General features: G+C 45.9%; 2 protein-coding genes across 3 annotated transcripts in view; both read right to left on the reverse strand.

Moving 5' to 3' along the window:
* The window catches only part of LOC137372335 (sentrin-specific protease 2-like), a 115,636-nt gene extending 115,369 nt beyond the window's left edge, over positions 1-267 (reverse strand). Inside the window, exon 1 of the mRNA XM_068036197.1 lies at positions 93-267. Within this exon, the coding sequence (XP_067892298.1) occupies positions 93-208 (116 nt within the window). The 5' untranslated portion in view covers positions 209-267. The remainder of the gene's footprint in view (positions 1-92) is intronic.
* Positions 268-12,024: 11,757 nt separating this feature from the next.
* The window catches only part of LOC137371792 (caspase-8-like), a 76,622-nt gene continuing 63,463 nt past the window's right edge, over positions 12,025-25,183 (reverse strand). For both annotated transcript variants that reach the window (XM_068034671.1, XM_068034670.1), the window contains exon 11: positions 12,025-12,469. In XM_068034671.1, the coding sequence (XP_067890772.1) occupies positions 12,331-12,469 (139 nt within the window). In that variant the 3' untranslated portion in view covers positions 12,025-12,330. The remainder of the gene's footprint in view (positions 12,470-25,183) is intronic.

Genomic DNA, 25,183 nt, shown 5'->3' on the forward strand with positions numbered 1-25,183 from the left:
TGAGGATAGCTGGCTACTGACCGGCCAGGCCTCTGTTGTTGTCTGCCTGGCGGTCCCTTCCCCCCGCGGCGTCACTGACGCCTGACACCCACCTCGCGTAGCTCCTCTTGAGAGGGACAGCGCTGCTCCGGTTAGAAATACCGAATGGTGGATCTCCCGGCACGGCGGAGAATAGCGAGGGGATGTTGCCGCGGATCCATTCATACATGTCCCGCTGGAGACGAGGCGAGGAGCGAAGCCTCGGCTGGGCCCCGGCCCGTTGCCAAAGAGACAGTGGGTGCAGCGCGCATGCGCGTCCAGCTCAGGGCGGAATTTTCAGCTGGTGGTCTTTCAGGAGGCAGCTGCAGGTCTGAGTGGAGAGTGATAACTGGGCTCTTCATTTACTGGCATATTTAGCAGAAAGCGAACTAAGTTTGTTAAAATTCAGCCGTTGGAAGCCTAAAACAGTCCCTGAATTTTGTGCAGATCACTTTGCCTCACCGTTGGAGACTGTGCCATGAGCCGTCCTCAGCCCTGGAATTCCCTCCCTAAACCCCTCAGCTTCTCTTTTAAGACCTTGCTTAAAACCCACCTCTTTGGCCAAGCTTTAGGTCACCCCCTTCAACCACTCCTGCTTTGGCACAGCATCTATTTCTTTTTATTCATGCCTCTGTGATGGCGGGGGAGTCCAGGACCAGGGGGTCACAGTCTAAGGATGAGGGGTAAGCCATTTAGGACTGGGATGAGGAGGGATTTCTTCACCTAGGGAGTGGAATTATCTACCACGGAAATAAGTTGAGGCCAAATCATTAAATATATTCAAGAAAAAGTTATAGTTCTTAGGGCTAAAGGGATCGAGGGATACAGGGAGAAAGCAGGAACAGGGTACTGAGTTTGGATGATCAGCCATGATCGTATTGAATGGCGGTACAGGCTCGAAGGGCCGAATGGCCGACTCCTCCTATTTTTCAATGCTTCTATGTGAAGTGCTTTGGGATATTTTTCTGTGTTACAGGCGCTTTATCAATGCTGTGTTGCTGTTGAATCTGCTTCAAATTTGGTTGCAATTGACAGATAGCCATCATTTTCGGCTGAGTAAGAGACCACACGCTCACTTTTGAACTGTGACAGCCCAGGGTTGGGGAAGCCATATTTAGAGAAATTAAAACTGGACAGGGCAAAGCTATTTTTTCCCGAGTGCTGCTTTATAAAAAAAGTTTTGCAGCTATGTTTCAAGTTTGTGCTTGTACAAGTGAGACCTTTTGGGGTTGGACTGAGCGGAAGATGGCAGCCTTATTTAAATTTCTAATGCCCTCTACAGCCGAATGCCAAGATGGACCAGGATCTCCTCAACTTGGTGGGTGATGGGAGTTCTACCCTCATTTTTCTTTACACTTCCCTGAGTAAGAGGCGACTTGATTGAAACGTATAAGATCCTGAGGGGACTTGACAGGGTGGATGTGGAAAGGATGTTTCCCCTTGTGGGAGAATCTAGAACTAGGGGTCACTGTTTAAAAATAAGGGGTGGCGCATTTAAGACAGAGATGAGAAGAAATTTTTTCTCCCAGAGGGTCGTGAGTCTTTGGAATTCTCTTCCTCAAAAGGCAGTGGAAGCAGAGTCCTTGAATATTTTTAAGGCAGAGGTAGATAGATTCTTGATAAACAAGGGGGTGAAAGGTTATCGGGGGTAGGTGGAAATGTGGAGTAACCAGTTCAGCCATCAACTTACTGAATGGCGGAGCAGGCTCGAGTGGCCTACTCCTGCTTCTAATTCGTACGTGCTCCCACCAATTGGGAGACACGGCATTCAGCAGCTTTGGTGCTCTCAGGCACAGAGAAGAGTCCAGAGGAAATGTAAATATGCTGCTGATTGTTAGTGTTATGATACCCTGCGTCAAAAAGAAAGACTTGCATTTGTATAATGCATTTCGTAGCCTCAGGAAGTCCCAATATGCTTCACCGCCAGTTATGTACTTTCAAAGTGTAATCATATGGCAGACAATTTGTATGCAGCAAGGTCCTACAAACAAAAATGTGGTAACCAGATAATCTATTTTTAGTGATACTGATTGAGGGATAAATATTGGCCCAGGCCACCGACCAGCGAGAATTCCCCTACTCGGCATTGTTCCGACTGGTCACATTAAAAACTGTGAAAGAGAGCTATAGTCTACGGTTGTTGAATATATTCAAGACAGAGGTGGATAGACTTTTGGGTAATAAGGGAATCGAGGGGTATGGGGATAGTATGTGATGGTAACGATCAGCCATGATCTTATTGAATGGCGAAACATGTTCAAAGGGCCAATGGCCTACTCCTGCTCCAATTAAAAGAGCTCCTTAGTTTAGCGCAAACATCTCAAACATTCGTCATCACTGAAGCTCAGGTAGGAGAATTGTTCTCTTTACACCCTGGGGCGGGGGAGGGTTATAACTTGTGCTGAGAGCCCTTCTCCTTCTTCTAATAGCGTGGCCCACTCTGCACAACCTCTGATTATTCTCCCCGTCATGCTGTATTCCAAGAGGAAGGCCTGAATGTTCACCCATGTCTGGGAGAAACTGGTTTGTGCAGCAGCCTTGAGCTGAGGTGCAGAAACATTGAAATCAGATACTGCTAGTTTAATGGTGACCATGAAACCATTGTCAATTGTTGTAAAAACCCATCTGGTTCACTAATGTCCTTTAGGGAAGGAAATTTGCCTTCCTTACCTGGTCTGGCCTACATGTGACTCCAGACCCACAGCAATGTGGCTGACTCTTAAATGCCCTCTGAAATGGCCTAGCAAGCCACTCAGTTTTATCAAACTGCTACGAGGTCTATGAAAAGGATCTACGTACCAAGGACGGCAATGGTTCAAGAAGGCGGCTCACCACCACCTTCTCAAGGGCAATTAGAGATGGGCAATAAATGCTGGCCTAGCTAGCGACACCCACACCCATGAAAGAATTAAGAAAAGGGAAGCACAGATAAGTAGTAATAATAAACATATTGCTGCTTCTTACAATTTTTAGAGAACTTACCCACACTTACTCCTCTAATTGGAAAGAGACAAAAGGTGCAACAATGTATTAACTGTACTGATGATAGTAAAACTGGACTGGTCTCTGCACTATAATATTTATATGTGGGTATTTACATTCTTGTGGTAGTAATGTTTTGTCTGTGTCTATTTATACCTCTTTTGATTCAATTGGAAGGTTGCCAATAAAAAGGAAGTAAGTGCCTCTTCTGAAAGGGGCAGCACTAATGTACTTTAAAAAAAGACCAAAACGTAAGAGGAAACCAAGCTAATCAGATTAAAATGACAAGTCCTGATGGTGCACTCCAGTACCCCCACTGCCCACTGATCGCGGAAGACTTGAAGGGTTCTGGTGGACACCACGTGCTCCCTCTCTAGGCACACCCGGGCATGGACGTAGTCACAGAAAAGAGGCAAGCAGGTCGAACAACCCCCTTGATAGCCCGGTGCCTCACCCTCTCCACTATTGACCAGCTGTGTAGGGTACTGGAGTGGTCCATCACCCTCTCCACCGCTGATCGGCCGTGTGGGATACCGGAGAGGTCCCTCACCCTCCCCATCGCTGACCAGCATGCAGGTTACTGGAGCAGTCCCTCATCCTCTCCACTGCTGATTGGCCATGTGCGGTACCGGAGCGGTCCCTCGCCTTGTGGATACAGTTTAAATCCTCCCAAGGATGATGCACTGACTGGCGTCAATGGCGGCGCAGTGGTTAGCACCGCAGCCTCAGAGCTCCAGCGACCCGGGTTCAGTTCTGGGTACTGCCTGTGTGGAGTTTGCAAGTTCTCCCTGTGTCTGCGTGGGTTTCCTCCGGGTGCTCTGGTTTCCTCCCACAGCCAAAAGACTTGCAGGTTGATAGTTAAATTGGCCACGATAAATTGCCACTAGTATAGGTAGGTGGTAGGGGAATATAGGGACAGGTGAGGATGTGGTAGGAATATGGGATTTGTGGATGATTAGTATAAATAGGTGGTTAATGGTCGGCACAGACTCGGTGGGCCGAAGGGCCTGTTTCAGTGCTGTATCTCTAAATCTAAAAAAGAAATGAGACACAAAGAAGCATGCTTGCTGCGTGCCGGAATGGGGAGCGAACACATTCACTAAATGAAGTGCACTTCCCCCAGCCGGACAGTGAGAGAAAGCAAACGGCCTGGCACAGGCTCCTTGACCCCCTGCCCCCCACCAAGATCTCCAGATGAAAATGTGGACCAGCAAGATAGCCACCCCTGCCTGAATTGTAGCCTCCTCCTTAGCACACCAGTATTCATGTAACCTTGTCACCCGGAACAGTGTGGGTTTCCTGCAGGAACCACACTGCATACTTCCCTTGCTTAAGGAGCAAGTAGTTGAGAAATCTATGGTGTGCCTCTCTGTTGCCATTGATATTGATGCTTCATGGCAAGAGTGTAGTGGAACCTACTGTGAGGAGGGAGTGGAGTTATTCGTCATCCTCCACTCCCTCAGCAGCCCAGTGAGGAACACCTTGATCTGGCACAGCTCTAGTTGACTCAAGTCCTTGCTCATGCCCGTGGTCTTTACAGCAAAGCGGACGGACCCAACACGCAGCGCCAGCTCTGACCATCGGTCGAGGGCCAGCTGGAACTTACCGTGGTGACCCAAGCTATTGCCAAGAATTCCTAGAGTTCTGCATGGGGAATGAGGAGAGACTTGGTAGGGGGCATGAGGACGTCCACCACTGGCAATGGCCTCCAGGTGCTGGATGGAGAACACACCCTCCATGTCCTCCTCCCGTGCCATCTCCACAAAGACTTGGCACCAGACAAAGACATGCTGGAGGCTGGTCTCTCTGAAACCAAGTGGGATCGGCAATATCCCAATCCTCACCTCCCCCAGTTGGTGAAGGTGGGGAGGAGGAGCCCACCTGAGATAAAAGGCGGGACGTTTGAGGTGACGATCCGCTGCACGGTGGCCTTAAGAGGGTCCACTAACAGGAAGGTTCTGCCCACCATAAGCCCCCTCTCGAGGGCCAGGTGCACCACCCACTGAGTCTTCAGAAAGAGGACAGCCTTCCCATACATTTTCGAGGTGACTACGATGGCTGAAGGGCCAACAATTCCAGCCATGGCTTTGACGCACACCTTGATTGTCGTATTGAGGTGAGTGTAGCTCTTTATCCCATGCTTTTTAGCAATAAGAATGGTGATAGAACTTCAGGAGCAGCGGGAGCAGTAGAGGCCGCCACTTCCATGCAGCTCCTTGCAGACCCCGGCATCAGCAAAGATGGAGTTGACATTGAAGTTTATTTATTTATTTATTTTATTTAGAGATACAGCACTGAAACAGGCCCTTCGGCCCACCGAGTCTGTGCCGACCATCAACCACCCATTTATACTAATCCTACACTAATTCCATATTCCTACCACATCCCCACCCGTCCCTATATTCCCCTACCATCTACCTATACTAGTGGCAATTTATAATGGCCAATTTACCTATCAACCTGCAAGTCTTTGGTGGTGGGAGGAAACCGGAGCACCCGGCGGAAACCCACGCAGACACGGGGAGAACTTGCAAACTCCACACAGGCAGTACCCAGAATTCAACCCGGGTCGCTGGAGCTGTGAGGCTGCGATGCTAACCACTGCGCCACTGTGCCACCCATGTGAGCTATACCCACCCAAAGTCTCACCCTGATGTTCCTGATGACAGTCTTCATCTGCATAGAAGGGCGTTGGAAAGGAAAAATCATCACTCCCTTAAATTGGTATCGAAGAGTGTCTACCTCCCTTCTGTACAGTTCTGAAATATAACAATAATTAGTGAGGAGACCGAAGGTTGTGTCAGCTCCGTCTCAAAGAGGGAGAGAGAGAAAAAAAGTGGGAGGAAGGAAAAAGTAACAGGGCGGGGTCATTACTCAAAGTCAGGCTGGATAGATGGATGGGTGCTGCTGGTGTGTACCTTCTGGAGATTACTAAGTCTCTGATAGTGATCTTCCTGGGAGTCGGGAGATGATGTCTTTACCTGGGGCAACCGAATCTGCACAGGCACAGTCCTCCACCAGGTCTTATTGATGGAATTGAAGAAAACTTCACCCAGGCAGCTCCAGCTGTCCCGGACCAGGCAATGGGGGAGGGGGGTTCATTAGTGTGATTAGTGTGTGCAGCCAAGACAATTTTCAGGTGAACACACTCGCCTCCTCACGATATTCCAGCCTCTGTCTTCTGGCCTCCCCAACTACAAGTAACGGTCTTTATCGAAAAAGTGCACCAAACATCTGCCACTCTCTGTGAAAGTTGGTATCTCTCTTTCTCTCTCCCTCTCCCTCCTCCAAAGCAGATGTTGGTAATTCTGGTTGGTGTCTCTTCCTTTCTCTCACTACCCCCCACCGCCACCCCCCTTCCTCTTATGGGAAGTCAGCAGCAAAGCAACTTGAAAAGCTCCCTCCTTCTAGGGTCCTTCACTCTTTTTCTCCTCCAGCCTCCTCCAGGTCACAGCAGCAGCAGGATCAGATTAGCAGCAACACCTCTCCTCACCATCCAGCAATGACTGTTCACTTCCAGAAAGCCAGTTGGTGAAGGATAGAACTGGAGCCAATCTTTACACACTTTTATTAGCATTTATTTACAGAGTTAGAGATTACAAGAAAACACTTCCTAACTACATAACCACTGTTTTAGTCTGTCAATTTATAGGGTGCTCAAGTGAATTGCCCATGACCTGCATACAATTAAACACCATTAATAAACAGCATCCATAATATGATAGAATTTGATTTTAGGTTTGAAAAGGGAGCATTGTGAGTTATGAACTAAAGTTTTAAATTTAGATAAAGTAGAATTTGGAAGGATGAGACAAAAGTCAACCACAGAGACTGGACAGAACGACATTGATGAAAAGTCACTAACCTGAAACATTAACTCTGCTTCTCTCTCCACAGATGCTGCCAGACCTGCTGAGTATTTCCAGCACTTTCTGTTTTTATTTAGGACATAACTATGAATGGATAAAACTATGGATGAACAGTGGGGAGGTGTTCGAAGATTATTTGGTAGAGTACAAGACTGTGCATACCCCTCAAGTGCAAGAACTCTATTTGTGTAATTAAACAATTTTGGTCAACGGGAAGTGAGGGATAGCATAAAAGTAAAAGAAAGGGCTTAAATGAAGGTTTAAAAAAGTAGAGATGCTGTAGACTGGAAAAATAATGAACAGAAAATGGATACTAAGGATATAGTAAGAGCTGCAAAAAGGGAATATAATAAAATGCGTGCAATCTCAAGAATAACAATGTAGGTTTATACAAGTATATTAAAAGAGGGTGGTTAAGAGAAATGTGGGCCCCTTAAAGGCAGACAAAGGTGGTATTGTAGTTGAAAATCAGGAAATGGCAAACTTGCTAAATATTTATTTTGTATTGGTATTCACAGTAGAAGATGAGGCGCTATGGTGTTGGAAGGATGAATAAGAATGGACAGAGACTGCTTGAGTTATGTACCTATCATAACCTCTGCATCACCAACTCGTTCTTTCACACTAAACCCTGTCACCAGGTTTCATGGAGGCACCCAAGATCACGTCGTTGGCACCAGCTGGACCTCATCGTCACAAGGCGAACCTCCTTAAACAGTGTTCAAGTCACACGCAGCTTCCACAGTGTGGACTGCAACACCGACCACTCCCTGGTGTGCAGCAAGGTTAGACTCAAACCAAAGAAGCTGCATCACTCCAAGCGGAAGGGCCGCCCGCGCATCAACACGAGCAGAATTTCTTATCCACAGCTGTTACAAAAATTTCTAAATTCACTTGTAAAAGCCCTTCAAAACACTCCCACAGGGGATCCTGTGACCAAGTGGGCCCACATCAGAGACGCCATCTATGACTCAGCAGTGACCACCTATGGGAAACGTGTGAAGAGAAATGCAGACTGGTTTCAATCTCATTTTGAAGAGCTGGAACCTGTCATAGCCGCTAAGCACATTGCACTGTTGAACTACAAGAAAGCCCCCAGCGAGTTAACATCCATAGCATCTGCAGTATTTTGCTTTTATTTGAGAATTCCCAGGGCCACTCCCAATGTGCTCCTACCACTGGTGATGGGTGAGTCTGAGATGTTGGCTGATAGTCATATCTCAAAAAAATCATACCTCTGTCAGGCTGTTGCTTGACTAGTCTATGGGACAGCTCCCCCAACTTTAGTACCAGTTCCCAGTTGTTAGTGAGGAGAACTTTGCAGGCTCTTTGCCAAGGCCTAGGTTGCAGCTGAATCGTCTGTGATGGCTCATTCTTTTTTGTAGCGGTTTGATACAACTGAGTGGCGTGCAAGTCATTTCAGAAGGCAGTTAAAATGTTCACTTCTGTCGCAATTCTTTAGTAGTTTAATACCACCGAGTGGCTTGCTAGGCCACTTCAGAGAGCAACCAGATATAGGCTAGATCAGGTAAGGATGACAGATTTTATTCCCCTCAGGACATTACTGCTGCAGCTGGGTTGTTATGACAATCTGACAGCTTCATGGTCACTGTTACCATTACCAGATTTTTATTCCTTTTTTAAAAGCTGAATTAAAATTCAGAGGCTGCTATGGTGGTATTAGAACTGATGTTCTCTGGATTACTAGTCCAGTAATATAACCTTTAAACAGACACTTGATTGGCACCCCATCCACCACTTAAAACATTCACTCCCTCCACCACAGGCACACAGTGTCAGCAGTGTGTACCATCTACAAGATGCACTGCAGCAATTCACCAAGACTCCTTTGACAGCACCTGCCAAATCCGCGACCTCTACCACCTAGAAGTAAAGGCCTGCTCAGGTCTGCAAATCAAACACGACCCGAGCCTGACAGAACCCCATCCAACCCCGAGCCCGACCTAGCGCGAGTCCTTCCATTTTTTCCCACGCCCGACCCGACCCGACCATCACTGAACCTATCTTCCATTTCTCACTTTGTTTGCAGGACAAGCTTAAAATAACTGTCACAAAACCACCTTTAAAGTCCAAAAAGTAAATTAACCTTAGAGTCACTTACCTGAGGAGGTGATAGAGTGTGTCCGATCCAGCCCAACACGACCCGAGCCTGAATGCCAGACCCGGAAGTGTGACCCGACCCGACCTGAACCTGACACGTGCCGTCGGGTTCAGGTCGGGTAGCAGGCCTTTACCTAACAGGACAAGGGCAGCAGATGTATGGGAACACCACCACCTGCAAGTTCCCCTCCAAGCCACACACCATCCTTACTTGGAACTATATCGCTATTTCTTCACAGTCGCTGGGTCAAAAACCTGGAACTCCCTTCCTAAAAGCGCTGTGAGTGTGCCCACACCAGATGGACTGCAGTGATTCAAGAAGGCAGCTCACCATTACCTTCTCAAGGGCAATTAGGGATGGACAACAAATGCTGGTCTAGCCAGCAACACACACATATCCCACGAATAAACTAAAAGAAAGGCTACCGGACCTTTTTCTGCATCATCCTGTGTAATCACCCCCTATCGATCTGGCCACATTCCCTTAAATTCCAGGTGCTACTACTTTGCCAAAGTCTCTTATGTGGTACCTTATCAAACACTTTCTGAAAATCTCTATAAACCACATCCACCGCATCTGTTCTCTCCATACTCTTTCTGACATCGAATAACTGTAAAACTGTTGGTCAAACCTTTTAGAAAACTGTTCCAAATGGTTAAAACTTGTATATGTCCATGTGCTTAGTAATTTCACCTTGTATTATACACCAAGTGAAGTAAGTGTAACTGGTGATTACTGTATCATTTTTTTGAAGAGGCGAGTATTCCTCAATTTTCCCTCACATAAAGCTTTAGAAAATAATATAACTATTTTGTTTCCAGTTTCACTCACAGTCATTGAATGTAAACCATTCGGCCGTGCTGATCTGACTACCTTAAATTTCAGCACCTTCTTTTGCACAGCAATTTACACTAACTGGTTTAAACCCAACTCTGGTGTTCTGTAATCCCAATAATGCTCCTTTACTCCGTGGCGTTTTATTTTACAAGAGTTTTATAGGAACATGTAGAGGGATGGAATTGGAGCCCCAAGCCAAGTTCATGTACTTGGTGAGTGTCATTTTGGTTCTTATTTTCAATATCTTTTCCAGCAGCACCCTGGCTGGGAGATAAGTTGCTCAGCTTCTTCAACATTTGCAAACATACACATGAACTCACTCACTTAGTGAATCAGTTTCTGAGCTCTTCATATTCCGAACCCATTCTTCTGTGCCTCAAGCTTTTCTCAGGTGCTCCTCTTTACATTCCATTCCGCCAGCCTCTTTTTCCCCCTCTCCTTTCTTGAATAGTGATATAATATTAGCAACCCTCCAGTCCTCTGGCATTACTCCTGTATCCATTGAGGATTGAAAGATTGCCACCAGTGTCCCTACTATTTCTACCTTTGCTTCATTCAGCAACCTAGGATACATTCCATCTGGACAAGATGAATTACCAACTTTCAGTAACGCTAATCTTTTTATGATGTTTTCTCTATTATTATCTTGTCCATAACTTCCCTTTCCTCTTTGTAGTGTAACCTTCACGTCATCCGCTTCCTTTGCGAAGACAAGGTACTCATTTAATACTTTTTGCACATAGGCTGCCTCTACATGAGGACTTTCTTCTGGGTTCTTCATCGGCCTAACTTTTTATCTAGCTTGCACTTTATATGTTCATAAACTGTTTTAAGGTTCAGTTTAATGTTTGCTAATCTTTTCTTGTAACCTCTTTCTCTACCTCCCATATTAACTTTATTTTTTCTTTCTTTATTAACTTCTTCAATTCCTTCCTGTAATTTCCATAATCTTCCTGGTTAGTAACTGAATCTTGTTCCTGACATTTGTTATAAGCCTCCTTGTTCTGTTTTATGTGAACTTTTATCTCCTTTGTCATACTTTGTTTACTTTTACCTCCCTTGTGGAAGGCTAGGTCACCCCCTCAAGTTCGGAGCATTTAATGGCACAGTGGCGCAGTGGTTAGCACCGCAGCCTCACAGCTCCGGTGACCTGGGTTCAATTCCGGGTACTGCCTGTGTGGAGTTTGCAAGTTCTCCCTGTGTCTGCGTGGGTTTCCTCCGGGTGCTCCGGTTTCCTCCCACATGCCAAAGACTTGCAGGTTGATAGGTAAATTGGCCATTAGAAATTGCCCCTAGTATAGGTAGGTGGTAGGGAAAATATAGGGACAGGTGAGGATGTGGTAGGAATATGGGATTAGTGTAGGATTAGTATAAATGGGTGGTTGATGGTCGGCACAGACTCAGTGGGCCGAAGGGCCTGTTTCAGTGCTGTATCTCTAAAAAAATCTAAACTAATTATGTATCAAATGCAAGAACAGGTTGTCCCTCCCTTTTCCACTGCAAACTGCAAACCTGTGAGAATGACCTAGACATTATTTGAACTTGCTCTGAACACTTTTGGGGATTTTATGTCGACTGGATATAGATGCCACTTGTACAATTCAAAGAGTGCAATGTTTGCTTTGGTGCAAACACGGCAGGGGGGCCTGCACCAGTACCCATGCATGTCCAGGTTTGCCACCGATTATAAATAAAGCATTTGCTCTGGTGCATGTTGAGATGATACTTTTGATCCCAAGAAAACCTTCTGTTCAGGTTGGAATGGGGTACCTGATCACTCCTCCACGCACCTGTGAAGACCATGGGGGCAGGCTGGTGCAATCACTTCCCTGTGTCCTGGATATGTGGTGACTCTTCTGTACCATAGGAATGGGACGTGGTTGCAGGTAGTTTTAGTTGGATTAGACTGTGCTGGGAGACATCTATAATAGACCCGCAGTCACTCTATAGAGTGTGGGGAGACATGAGTAACCATACAATCGTTTTCTCATATCTACTCCAAATGCATAGGATCAAAAGGATGTCCTCAGGTCATGGAAAGTGCTATATAAATTCAATTCCCTTTTTCTTCAAAGAGTCTGTTATTCTGACTGAACTGCTGCTTGCACAGTAACCAGAAGCACCGATTTTAGAGGGATTGACCGAATGCAAAGGTTCCTTCGAGCATAGCACACATTTTCAATGGTCTTTTCTCCTTCTGGCACTTTTTAATCTTGCAAGATTTACATTACATTCAATTTTTTAAAAGAAGATCTACATGGAAATCTCCTTAAGGCATTCACAGAAAATTAATCGAGAATTTTCCCAATCGTAGTAGTTTGAGTGCTTTAATAGGCCCAGCGTTTCTCTAGCTTACACTTTATATCTTCATGAACTGTTTTAGGGTTCCATTAGGCACGGTAGAGTGGATCACTAAATATGTTTAAAGTCAAACTATCTTGCTGAAGTTTCTCCTGATGATAACAAACACAAAGTTTTCATTCCTGTACGACTGAAGTTGGATCATCTCCGTGAAGCAAGGGGCGAAATTATCAACTTCTTCGACAGGGTGAACCTTGGCTCTGGAATTTGCTTCAAAATTGGATGTTTTTCACTCACTCTCCGATTCACTTCAGTCAGAATTGTAAGTAGGTCATATTTTCTGGGGAGGCAAAATAAAACAGAAGTGTTAGTAAGTAGGAGAAGGGGACTGCAGATCAATAATAGGGGTCTGCAACAGATCCTGGATTGGATGGTGAAGTTAATGACAACATGATGGATTACGAAGGATGTGGAAAGGCAATAATGTCACAATGGGTTACTTCAGTCAACCCCATGATAAACTGGGAATTCTCAAATGGAAGTGAGTCAATAGACTCAAAAGTAGTGAATGTGCTGCTGTCTTGTATTTTGATCCAACACATTACAGACCCAAAAGAAATTGCATTTAGATCAGCTAGCTATGTATTTAGGGTAATGCCCTTGATGTAGAAATATTAGACTCTGAAAGAATCATTGACCAGAATAATGTAAAATTTACCAGTGCAGTAATAACCAGGAGGAAATTATATGTAATTTAGAAAATGCAAGCTTCAAAGGAATGGAACACCAGACCAGGAGGAGGCCATTCTACTCCTCGAGCCTGTTCTGCCATTCAACATCATGGCTGATCTGTATGTTAACTCTATTTACCCACCTTGGTTCTGCATCCCTTAATACCCTTGTCTCACAAAAACCTTTCAATTTCAATTTTGAAATTTTCAATTGACTCCTGGTCTCAACAGTTTTTTGGGGGTGAGAATTCCAAGTTTCCACTATCTTTTGTGTGAAGAAGTGCTTCCCTGAATGACCTAGCTCTAATTTTAAGGTTATGCTCCCTTGCTCTGGACTCTCCCACCAGGGGGTTTCTCTATCTACCCTATCAATTTCTTCAATCATCTTAAACAACTCAAGAGATCACTCTTTAATCATCTAAACGCGTAAGAATACTAGCCTAGTCTACAGAAAGTGACCTTATAAGTTAACTTTTTTAGCCCCAATATCATTCTGGTGAATCTGCGCTGCACTTACTCCAAGGCCAATATATCCTTCCTGAGATGTGGTGCCCAGAACTGACTGCAGTACTCCAGATGGTGTCTAAACAGAGCACTGTACAGTTGTATCATAATTTCCAGCCCTTTGTATTCCAGTCCACTTGAGATATGGCCAATATTCCAAGTGCCTTTTTAATTTTTTTTGTATCTGTCCACTAGCTTGTAGTGATTTCTGTACTTGGACTATAAATCTCTCTGCTTACCTACAGTTCTTAGATTTAGAAAATACTCTGATTTATCTTTCTTCAGTCTGTAATGAATTACCTCGCACTTCCCCACATTGAAATTCACATGCCACTCACTTAATCTATTGATGTCCCTTTGCAATGGATACGAATTTGGACCAGTCATTAAGAATGGCGTGCATTTTGTTGATATGGTCACGCTTGTTAAGGGTGACTATTCCTGTCCCATTGTCAGGTTTACTGATGTCTATGTCCTGGGTTGGTCTTAAGCTGTCAGACATTCACGCTGCATGTGGAAATCAGACATGTCATTCAGAATCCCGCAATATGCGTGCACTAGATCAGCTAGACAAGCTTTCAAGGATTCAATGCCTTCAGTGGATGCAGGGTCGTGGTGGGAAATTTGGAAGTAGAGTTCGGACTCAGCAAATACCTCTTCCTGTTTGATCTGGGATGAAAGCATACAGTCAAGGTACAGGCCGTACCCAACCAGCCTGTGCTTGCAAAACTCAAACCACAGTGTCCAACATTAGCTGTGATTCCGCGATTCCAACATTTGCTAAATAATCCTCTGTATGCTAATAATTACACTGACAACCAATTTAAGATTATCAGTCGGGCTCGCAGTGTGGTGCATTTGCGCGTACTGGAAGCTACATATATTAATACACAGGGCCCTGTTCTTTGCAGACAGAAAGAACATGTACACACGTTGCGCTTGTTTCAGCTAAACACAATAAGTGACAGCCATTCGCTAGTTCATTCCTCAGATAAATGCCTTGACTAATCAGAGTCAAGCTGCCTGATTTAAATTTCAAACAAAGCTTGACAGTTAACTATCAGTCACCATAAACTGGTGCATTCTCCATGGCAATACCTCTACCAATCAGAGTTCACTTTCCAACCAATCAGCACTCTACTCTCAGCCAGTATAAAGTTGTCGCTTTCCCTTATATTGGTACTCTTGCGGATTGTCCTGATGAGTGCAAGACAAAAAGCTTCGAAAACATGTCTCTATTTTCAGCAATATTCAAGATTATAAATGAGTGAATAGAGATTTTTTCTTAGATCATGGATGAGCAACTGAAACCTGTTGCTTGCAATTCCTACACTATGTAGGACACTTCATTTTTCTTGGGAGGACCACGTGTGTAGGAAGTGTTTCAAGCTGCTTCAGCTCAAGATCAGGACTTACGAGCTTGGGGGGCAGCTGGAGTCACTGCGGAGCATCAAAGAGGATGAGAGTTTCCAGTATTGTATGTTCCAGGGGGTGATCACCTCACAGGCAGTGAGAGTTCAGGCTCGTAGACAGGTGACCATCACGGAGAGTAGAAAGTGGCAGGTGGTACAGGAGTCCTTGAGGTGTGTGCTACTTTCAAACCATTATTCAGCTTTGGAGACTACTGGAAGTGATGACAACTTGAAGGGGTGCAGTGCAGACCATGGCACAACGGGCAAGGGACTGTACAGGAGAGAACAGCAAAAGTGGAAATTCAGTCAATGTAGGAGAGTCCATGGATAGGGGGACAGACAGGCATTTCTGTAACCATTACCCTGAGTCCCGCATGATATCAGGGTAAAGGAATATGGTATCCCTAGTGCCAGGGTAAAATGACATCATGGAGAGGGTGCAGAATATTCCGCAGGGGGAAGGGAGTGAGTCAGAAGTTGTGGTACATGTTGGTACCAATGACATAGAAAGAACAGGTATTGAGGTCCTACAATCAGATTTTCAGAAGCGAGGGAGGAAGTTAAAAAGTAGGACCTCGAAGGTATTAACCTTTGGATTACTCCCAGTGCCACACTCTAGTGATAGTCGAAATAGGAAGTTAGAAAGAATCAATGTGTGGCATGGTGCAGGAGGGAGGGCTTCAAATTCCTGAGATATTTGGGACCAGTTCTGGGGCAGGAGACACCTATTCAAAATGGACGGGTGCAGCTCAACAGAACTGGGACCCATGTCCTTGCAGGGAGGTTCAGTAGTGTGGTTGAGAGGGTTTAAACTAAATTGGTAAGGGGTGGGCACTAGCATATAGAAGTAGAAAAGAGGAATCAGGTGCATACATGCCACTGGTAAGACCAGCTTTTGTTGTTCATCCTTAAGTGTCCATGATCTGCTGCAGTCCATCTGGTGTAATTACACCTACAGCGATTTTAGGAAGGGAGTTCCAGGTTTTTAACCCAGCGACAGTGAAGGAACGGTGATATTGTTCCAAGTCAGGATGATGTGTGACTTGGAGGGGAACTTGCAGGTGGTGGTGTTCCCATGCATCTGCTGCCCTTGTCCTTCTAGGTGGTAGAGGTCACGAGTTTGGAAGGTGCTGTCTAAGGAGCCTTGGTGCGTTGCTGCAGTGCATCTTGTAGAGGGTACACACTGCTGCCACTGTGCGTCGGTGGTGGAGGGAGTGAATGTTGAAGGTGGTGGATGGGGTGACAATCAAGCAGGCTGCTTTGTCCTGGATGTTGTCAATCTTCTTGAGTTCTGTTGGAGTTGCACCCATCCAGGCAAGTGGAGAGTAGTCCATCACACTCCTAACTTGTGCCTTGTAGATGCTGGACAGGCTTTGGGGAGTCAGAAGGTGAGTTACTCACTACATAATTCACAGCCTCTAACGTGCTCTTGTAGGTACAGTGTTTATATGGCTGGTCCAGTTCAGTTTCTGGTCAATGGTAACCCCCCAAGATGTTGATAGTGGGGGAATCAGTGATGGTAATGTCATTGAATGTCAAGGGAAGATGGTTAGATTCTCTATTGTTGGAGATAGTCATTGCCTGGCACTTGTGTGGCGCGAATGTTACTTGCCACTTATCAGCCCAAGCCTGAACGGTGTCCAGGTCTTGCTGCACATGGACATGGACTGCTTCAGTATCTGAGGAGTCGTGCATGGTACTGAACATTGCACAATCAACAGTGAACATCCCCACTTTTGGCCTTATGATGGAGGAAAGGTCATTGATGAAGCAGCTAAAGATGGTTGGGCCTAGGACACTACCCTGAGTAACTCCTGTAGTGATGTCCTGGGGCTTAGAGGTTTGGCCTCCAACAACCACAACCATCTTCCTTTGTACTAGTGGAGTGAGAGTTTTGCCCCTGACTCCCATTGACTGCAGTTTTGCTAGGGGTCCTTGCTGCCATACTCAGTCAAATGCTGCCTTGATGTCAAGGGCAGTCACTCTCACTTCACCTCTTGTGTTTAGCTCATTTGCCCATGTTTGAACCAAGGCTGTAATGAGGTCAGGAGCCGAGTGGCACTGGCAGAACCCAAACTGAGCATCGGTGAGCAGGTTATTGCTGTATAAGGGCTGCTAGATAATATTGTTTTACGACACTTTCCATCACTTTGCTGATGATCGAGAGCAGACTGATGGGGCGGTAATTAGCCTGATTGGATTTGTCCTGTTTTTTATGGCCAGGCCATACCTGAGCAATTTTCCACATTGCCGGATAGATGCCAGTGTTCTAGTTGTACTGGAACAGCTTGGCTAGTGGCGCAGCTAGTTTTAGACCAGAAGTCCTCAGTACTACCGCCAGGATGTTGTCAGGGTCCAAAGCCTTTGCAGTTTCCAGCACTTTCATGTGGAATGAATCAAATTGGCTGAAGACTGGTGTCTGTGATGCTGGGCACCTCAGGAGGAGACCGAGATGGATGATCGACTCGGCACTTCTTGTTGAAGATGGATGCAAATGCTTCAGCTTTATCTTTTGCACTGATGTGCTGGGTTCCTACCATCATTGAGGATGGGGATATTTGTGGAGCCATGTCCTGCAATCAGCTGTTTAATTGCCCACCACCATTCACGACTGGATGTGGCAGGACTGCAGAGCTTAGATCTGATAGCATTGAGAGTGTTGGAGAGTACTAGAGAAGAAAGTAGTACCATATTAGATATCATCTTCATCTTTGGCCTCCTTGTCTCGAGAGACAATGGGTAAGCGCCTAGAGGTGGTCAGTGGTTTGTGAAGCAGCGCCTGGAGTGGCTATAAAGGCCAATTCTAGAGTGGCAGACTCTTCCACAGGTGCTGCAGATAAAATTGGTTGACAGGGCTGTTACGCAGTTGGCTCTCTTCTTGCGCTTCTGTCTTTTTTCCTTAGATAGGAGCAGCGTAAGAAGGATGAGGAGGGATACAAACACAGGATCTTGCCATTGACAGTGGATGGGGGGAGGTGTGGTGCTGTGAGAGCTGGTTGGAAGAGGACCTTCATTTTAGTGAAAGACCCATTTTCTCATATACTTCAGAGAAGGAATCGACACTTATGGAAGGATGTGAAGGTCCTTGAAAGGGTGCAGAAGAAATTTCCAGACTGCGGCAGGGATGGGGGATTGTAACTACAAGCTTAGGTTGGAGAAGCTGGGGTTGTTCACCTTGGAGCAAAGGAAATTGAGGGGAGATCATGGGTTGGCAACGTGTCCATACAAGGACACCAGAGTCCGTGGTAAAAGACTTTGGTTTCTTAACAGTTAATTTTAGGGATGAGAAATTTCCCATCGACATCTTCCAAGCCATTCCGACTTGAAAAAAATTGCAGTTGTCACTTTCACAGCTGACATGTGTTTAGAGCAGAGACAGCACTCCAATTCGGACAAGTTTGGGACATGCCGGCAGGTTCCAATTTTTTTTAAAAGCCCACCGAAAACCCTGAACTGGTCCGAGTTGGAAGCACTGTCTCTGCTCTAAACACATGTCAGCTGTGAAAGTGACAGCTGTGATTTTCTTTAAAACCTGACCAATCACAAAACTGCTCTGCTGAGAGTTCCTGCGCTCTGCAACTGTCAAAGAGAGAGAGAGAGAGAGAGGGACAAAGAGAGAGAGAGGGACACAGAATAAAATTTCAAAATTTGTCGATGATACCAAAATTGGTAGGATGATAATAATCAACTGCAACAGGACATAGACAAGCTAGCAGAATGGAATTTAATACAGAGAAGTGTGAGGTAATGCATTTTGAAAGAAGGGATAAGGAGAGGCAAAATAGACTAAGTTTCACAGTTCTAAAGAGTGTGCAGGGACAGAGGGACCTAGGGGTTCACATGCATCTATCTTTGAAGGTGGCAGGACATATTGAGAGAGTGGTTAGCAAAGCATATGGGATCTCGGGCTTCATAAATAGAGGTATTGAGCACAAAAGTAGGGAAGTTATGCTGAACCTTTATAAAGCTCTGTTTAGTCCACAGCTACAGTACTGCTGCCAGTTCTGGTCACCACACTTCAGAAGGATGTGAGGGTCCTTGAGAGGGTGCAGAGGAGATTTATCAGACAGATTCCAGGGATGAAGGATTTTAGCTACAAGGTTAGGTTGGAGAAGCTGCGGTTTTTCTCCTTGGAGCAAAGGAGAGTGAGGGGAGATTTGATAGAGGTGTACAAGATTCTGTCAGGTTTAGACAAAGAAAAGCTGTCCTCATTAGCTGATGGTACAAGGACTAGGGGACACAGATTAAATTGATGTGATGAAGAACTTTTTTTAAATAGCAAGTGATAATGACCTGGAACTCTCTTCCCACATAGGTTGTGGAAACACCGATGATGAATGATTTGAAAAGGAAATTGGATCGGTACTTGAGGGAAATAAACTTGCAGGGCTACAGGGATACAGCAGGGGAATGGAACTGATAGGATTGCTCTACAGAGAGCTGAAATGGACCCATTGGGCCGAATGGCCTCTTTTGGTGTCATAATATCTCTAATAACCAGTCCCAAAAACCGTTAAATTATAATAATACTATTTGGATTAGGAGGAGGAGGACTTTCGAAAGAGTCTCTCTTCTTATGCAGTCCTTCGGAATCGAGGATGACTCCAGTTCAATGAGTTCTGCGATGGCTGATAAGTCCCTGGCTGATCTGCAGACCCTGCCACATAAGAGGCAGGTGGTGCTTGAAGGGTCAGGTAGATGAGTAGTTTCCAGGTTTGTGCGCTCCCTCCGATGCCTCGACTTCGCCTCCACAAGTTCCCAATGAAGTCCTTCTAGGTGTACGATGCCTTCCTGAATGAGCTTTCTCCATCTCGGACAGTCCTGAGCCAAGGACTCCCACGAGTCGACGGGGATGTTTGATCTCCTCGGGGATACTTTAAGGACATGTCTGAAGCATTTCCACTGTCCTCCTGGGCGTCTCCTGCTGCGACCAAGTTCTGAGTAGAACAGCTGCTTCGGGTGTCTGGTGTCAGGCATGCGAACAACGTTCCGCCTGGCGCAGCTGGTTTAGGGTGATTAGCACCCCGATGCTGGGCAGGTTGGCTTGGAAGAGGACGCTGCTGTTGGACCACCTTTCCTGCCACTGGATTTGGAGGATCTTGCGGAGGCACCTTTGGTGGCACAGTGGCGCAGTGGTTAGCACCGCAGCCTCACAGCTCCAGCGACCCGGGTTCAATTCTGGGTACTGCCTGTGTGGAGTTTGCAAGTTCTCCCTGTGTCTGCGTGGGTTTCCTCCGGGTGCTCCAGTTTCCTCCCACAAGCCAAAAGACTTGCAGGATGGTAGGTAAATTGGCCATTATAAATTGTCACTAGTATAGGTAGGTGGTAGGAAAATATAGAGACAGGTGGGGATGTTTGGTAGGAATATGGGATTAGTGGAGGATTAGTATAAATGGGTGGTTGATGTTTGGCACAGACTCGGTGGGCCGAAGGGCCTGTTTCAGTGCTGTATCTCTAATCAAAAAAAAAAAATCTAATCATCTCCAGTGCTTTGAGGTGCCTGTTGCAGATTGTCAAAGTCTCCGAAGAATATAGGAGCGCAGGGAACACTGCTGCCCGGTAAACCACGATCTTAGTCTCAGATTTAAATATTTTGATTGAAATAGCCTCTTCTTCAGTCAGTTGAAGGCTGAGCTGGCACACTGGAGGCAATGATGCACGTCGTCATCTATGTCTGCCTTTGCTGGGAGGAGGCTCCCAAGATATGGAAAATGGTCCATTTTTTCCAGAATCTCACCATTGAAAGTGGACGGCGGGTGGGGGGGAGGGGGAGTGGTCGCAGGGTGGGGGGAGGTGTTGTGCTGTGGGAGCTGGTTGGAAGAGGACCTTCGTTTTCGTGAAAGACCCTTTTTCTCATATACTTCAGAGAAGGAGTTGACACTTTACGAAGGATGTGAAAGTCCTTGAAACGGTGCAGAGGAAATTTCCAAATTTTTGCAGGGATGGGGGATTTTAACTTAGGTTGGGGAAGCTGGGGTTGTTCCCCTTGGAGCAAAGGAAATTGAGGGGAGATCATGGGTTGGCAACGTGTCCATGCAAGGACACCAATGTTTGTGGTAAAAGATTTTGGCGTCCGTAACTGGTAATTTCAGGGATGAGAAATTTCCCGTTGACTTCATCCAAGCCAATCCGACTCTAAAAAAATTGCAGCTGTCACTTTCACAGCTGACATGTTTAGAGCAGAGACAGCACTCTAATTCGGACAAGTTTTGGGTTATCCAGCGGGTTCTGATTTTTTCCGAGAGAGAGAGAGAGAGAGAGAGATGGATGGATAGAGAGAGAGAGAGACAGAGAGGGGAGGGGAGGGGGGAGAGAGAAAGGAACAGAGAGAGAGGGGACAAAGAGAGAGAGAGGGAGGGGGCAAGGAAGAGAGGGAACAGAGGGGAAAGAGAGGGGGCGGGGGGGAGAGAGAGAGAGGGACGGGGGAAAAAGAGAGAGCGAGGGGACAGTGGGAGTGAAGGAGAAGACGGGGGAAAGAGAGAGGGCGCACAGGAGGAAAGAGAGAGAAGGGGGATAGTGAGAGAGAGAGAGGGACAGAGAGGGGGGTACAGAGAGAGAGGGGCACTGAGAGAGGGAGAGGGTCAGGGAGAGAGGGACAGAGAGAGAGATGGGAAGAGAGAGAGAGAGGGGACGGGGAGAGAGGTAGAGAGAGAGACGGGGACAAGAGAGAGAGGGAATGGGGGGAGAGATGGGGGAGGTGGGGAAGAGAGAGAGGGGACAGGGAGAGAGTGAGAGGGGCAGAGAGGGCGGGCAGAGAGAGGGGGGGACAGAGAGAGAGAGGGACATAGAGAGAGACGGGACAGGGAGAGAGAGAGAGAGGGTGGGGGAGCGAGAGAAGGGACGGGGGGGAGAGAGAGATGGGGGACAAGGGGAGAGAGAGAGAGGGACGAGGAAGGAGAGACAGGGGATGGGGGGGAGAGAGAGCGAGAGAGGGGACAAGGAGGAAGAGAGAGGGGACAGGGAGGGAAAGAGGGGACAGGGAGGGAGAGAGGGGGGCAGGGAGAAAGGGGGAGAGAGAGGGGATGGGAAGAGAGAGAGAGGGGACAGCGAGAGAAAGAGGGGTCAGGGAGAGAGAAGGGACAGAGAGAGAGGGCGGGAACAGGGAGAGAGAAAGGACAGAGAGAGAGAGCAGAGAGGGCACAGAGGGGCAGAGACAAATAGAGTGAGGGGCAGAGAGAAAGGGCGCAAAGAGAGGGGGAGATGACATGGCGGGGGGGGGCCACAGAAAGGGGGAACACAGAGAGGGAGGGGGAGAGAGAGACAGAGAGAGAGACACACACACACAGAAAGACAGAGAGAGAGGAGGGAGAGAAAGCGATCAAGATCACTCCTGACAGAATGACATCTATCTGGAATACACCGCATCACTACAGGTGCGCAGGCAAACATTGAACCATAAGATCTATAGAAAAAGTACAGCAAAGAAGGAGGCCATTCAGCCCATCGTGTCTGCACCAGCCAAATAAACTAGCCACCCAATCTAACCCACCTTCCAGCACCATAGCCCCGCAGGTTAAGCACTTCAGGTGCATGTCCAGGTACCTTTTAAAAGAATTAAGGCTTTCTGCCTCCACCACCGATCCTGGCAGTGAATTCCAGACACCCTCCACCCTCTGGGTGAAAAAGTGTCTGCTCATGTCCACTTTAATCCTTCCACCAATCACCTTAAATCTGTGTTCCCTGGTAACTGACCTCTCTGCTAGGGGAAACAGGTCCTTTCTCTCCATTCTATCTCGGCCCCTCATAATTATGTACACCTCAATCAAGTCTCTCCTCAGCCTCCTCAGTTCCAGGGAAAACAATCCTAGCCTATCCAATCTTTCCTCATAGCTGCAGCCTTCAAGCCCTGGCAACATTCTTGTAAATCTCCTCTGTACTCTCTCCAGAGCAATTATATCCTTTCTGTAATGTGGTGACCAGAACTGTACACAATACTCCAGCTGTGGCCTAACCAGCGTTCTATACAGTTCCAGCATCACATCCCTACTTTTGTACTGTATACCTCGACCAATAAAGGAAAGCAATCCATATGCCTTCTTCACCACTCTATCTACCTGTCCTGCCGCCTTCAGGGACCTGTGGACATGTACTCCAAGGTCTCTCACTTCTTCTACCCCTCTCAACATCCTCCCGTTTATTGTGTATTCCCTTGCTTTATTTGCCCTCTCCAAATGCAATACTTCACACTTCTCTGGTTTGAATTCCTTTTGCCACTTTTCCGCCCACTCAAGCAAACCATTGATATCATTTTGGAGTCCACGGCTTTCCTCCTCACTATTAACTACATGGCCTTTTGTATCTTTTGTGTCATTAGCAAATTTCCCAATCGTACCTCCCACATTTAAATCCAAATCATTAACATATACCACAAACAGCAAAAGACCCAACACTGAGCCCTGTGGAAAGCCACTGGAAACTGCCTTCCATTTGCAAAAACATCCATCAACTATTACCCTTTGTTTCCTGTCACTGAGCCAGTTCGGGATCCAATGTGCCACATTCCCCTGTATCCCATGGGCTTTCATTTTACTGACCAGTCTGCCATGCAGGATCTTGTCAAATGCCTTACTAAAATCCATGTAGACCACATCCACTGCACTACCCTCATCAATCCTTGTTACTTCCTCAAAAAACTTCCTCAAAAGTTAGTAAGACATGACCTTCCCTTAACAAATCCATGCAGACTATCCCTGATTAATCTGTGCCTTTCTAAGTGACAGTTTATCCTATTCCTAAGAATTGATTCTAATAATTTATCCAGCACTGAGGTCAGACTGACCAGCCTATAATTACCTAGCTTATCCCTCGCACTCTTTTTAAACAATGGTACAACGTTCGCAGACCTCCAATCGTCTGGTACCTCGCCTATATCTAGTGAGGATTTGAAGATGATCCTCAGCACATCCGCTATTTCCTCCATGGCTTCCTTTAACAACCTGGGATGCAATCCATCTGGTCCTGGTGATTTATCCACTTTCAGGGATGCCAGACCCTCAAGCACTTCCTCTCTCATTATGCTTATCGTATCTAATATTTCACACTCCTCCTCTTTAACTACAATGTCTGCAACAACCCTCTCCTTTGTGAAGGCAGAGACAAAAAAACTCATTAAGAACCCTGCCCACATCTTCTGCATCCACGCATACGTTCCCCTGTACATCTCTGATAGGCCGTACCCTTTCCTTAGTTGTCCTCTTGCTGTTAATGTATTGACTACCTGTGCAAGCAAAAAAAAATGCCAAGTATCTCACTAAATCAATGTCCAACATAGTGAAGACAAAGTAAGTCAGTAGATTAGTCTTCTCATTTAAAGCCTCTTGACAAAAATGCACATTTGTTGTTTTGATTAATAGTGACTCAATTTTTAATGCCTTTATCTTTCTGAAATTGTCTCACCAGCTCCCTATGTGAGACAAAAATTGTAATGTGACCCCCATGCAAAAAGCTTGGACACCCCTACTTCAAGCCTTTAACCTTGTGTTTTAAAATAACCAGCAGCTATGTAGCAGCTACCTAGCAGTTAAGTATGTCAAAGATCAGTAAATTCAATCTACATCATTTACTATGCAGTTTGAGGGCAGATAACCTGAGTGGCCAATATCATTTGAAAGTTGTCTGAATCATATTACTTTAAAAGTGCACCTTTGCTAACAGGTAAGAGATTTGGTGTGGACATAAATTGGTTAGTCTGGAGTACAATATTACAGATAGTGAATAAATGTTTTGTAATTGAATAATACATGCAGTAACAACTGCCCAACATTTTGCATAAAAGTTTTTTTGTTAATAATTATCTTATCAGAGCTGAATCAGAATCCACAGTGATAGACTGAGATATAGACATAAGTGAACTTAACAGAATAACTTTATTGGAGGATCTGAAGGGAGCTTTTTATTTGTAATTGTGTTTATCTAATTTTGTCACTAGTTTTGGTGAGTAAATGACATTTTGTCCGTGAGAGATTCTGTTTTTTCTATATTTTAGAATCCAGGACCTGGTTTCACAGCCCGTCAAGATGAATAAACTAATCTTGCTTCCCTATCATTAATCACTCTGTCCCTTCCTGCCCCACTCTGCTTTTCTGTTTTGCATGACTCTTCTGAGGTACTATCTGCCCCATCCTATAAAATTCTCCTGATTTGGAGATCACTGTCCTTTTGTTGGCTGCAATGTCTTCAAATACATATTACAAGCCGGTGGAGAAGTTGCACAGAGACCATCACAAGTTAAATTGTCTTGTGACAACAGCAGTGTAAGAAATGGTTCCTCTTCCTATTGCTGATTTTTCTACTGCTTCACCATGACCACAATAACAAACCTCTCCCATAGTTTCATGGTTTATTGGATGAATTTGCACTCCTAACACAGTGTGAATCCACAGAGGTCATCCGATAAGGTCCATCTAC

Source organism: Heterodontus francisci, chromosome 7 (genome assembly GCF_036365525.1).
Source record: "Heterodontus francisci isolate sHetFra1 chromosome 7, sHetFra1.hap1, whole genome shotgun sequence".
NCBI classification, from domain to species: domain Eukaryota; kingdom Metazoa; phylum Chordata; class Chondrichthyes; order Heterodontiformes; family Heterodontidae; genus Heterodontus; species Heterodontus francisci.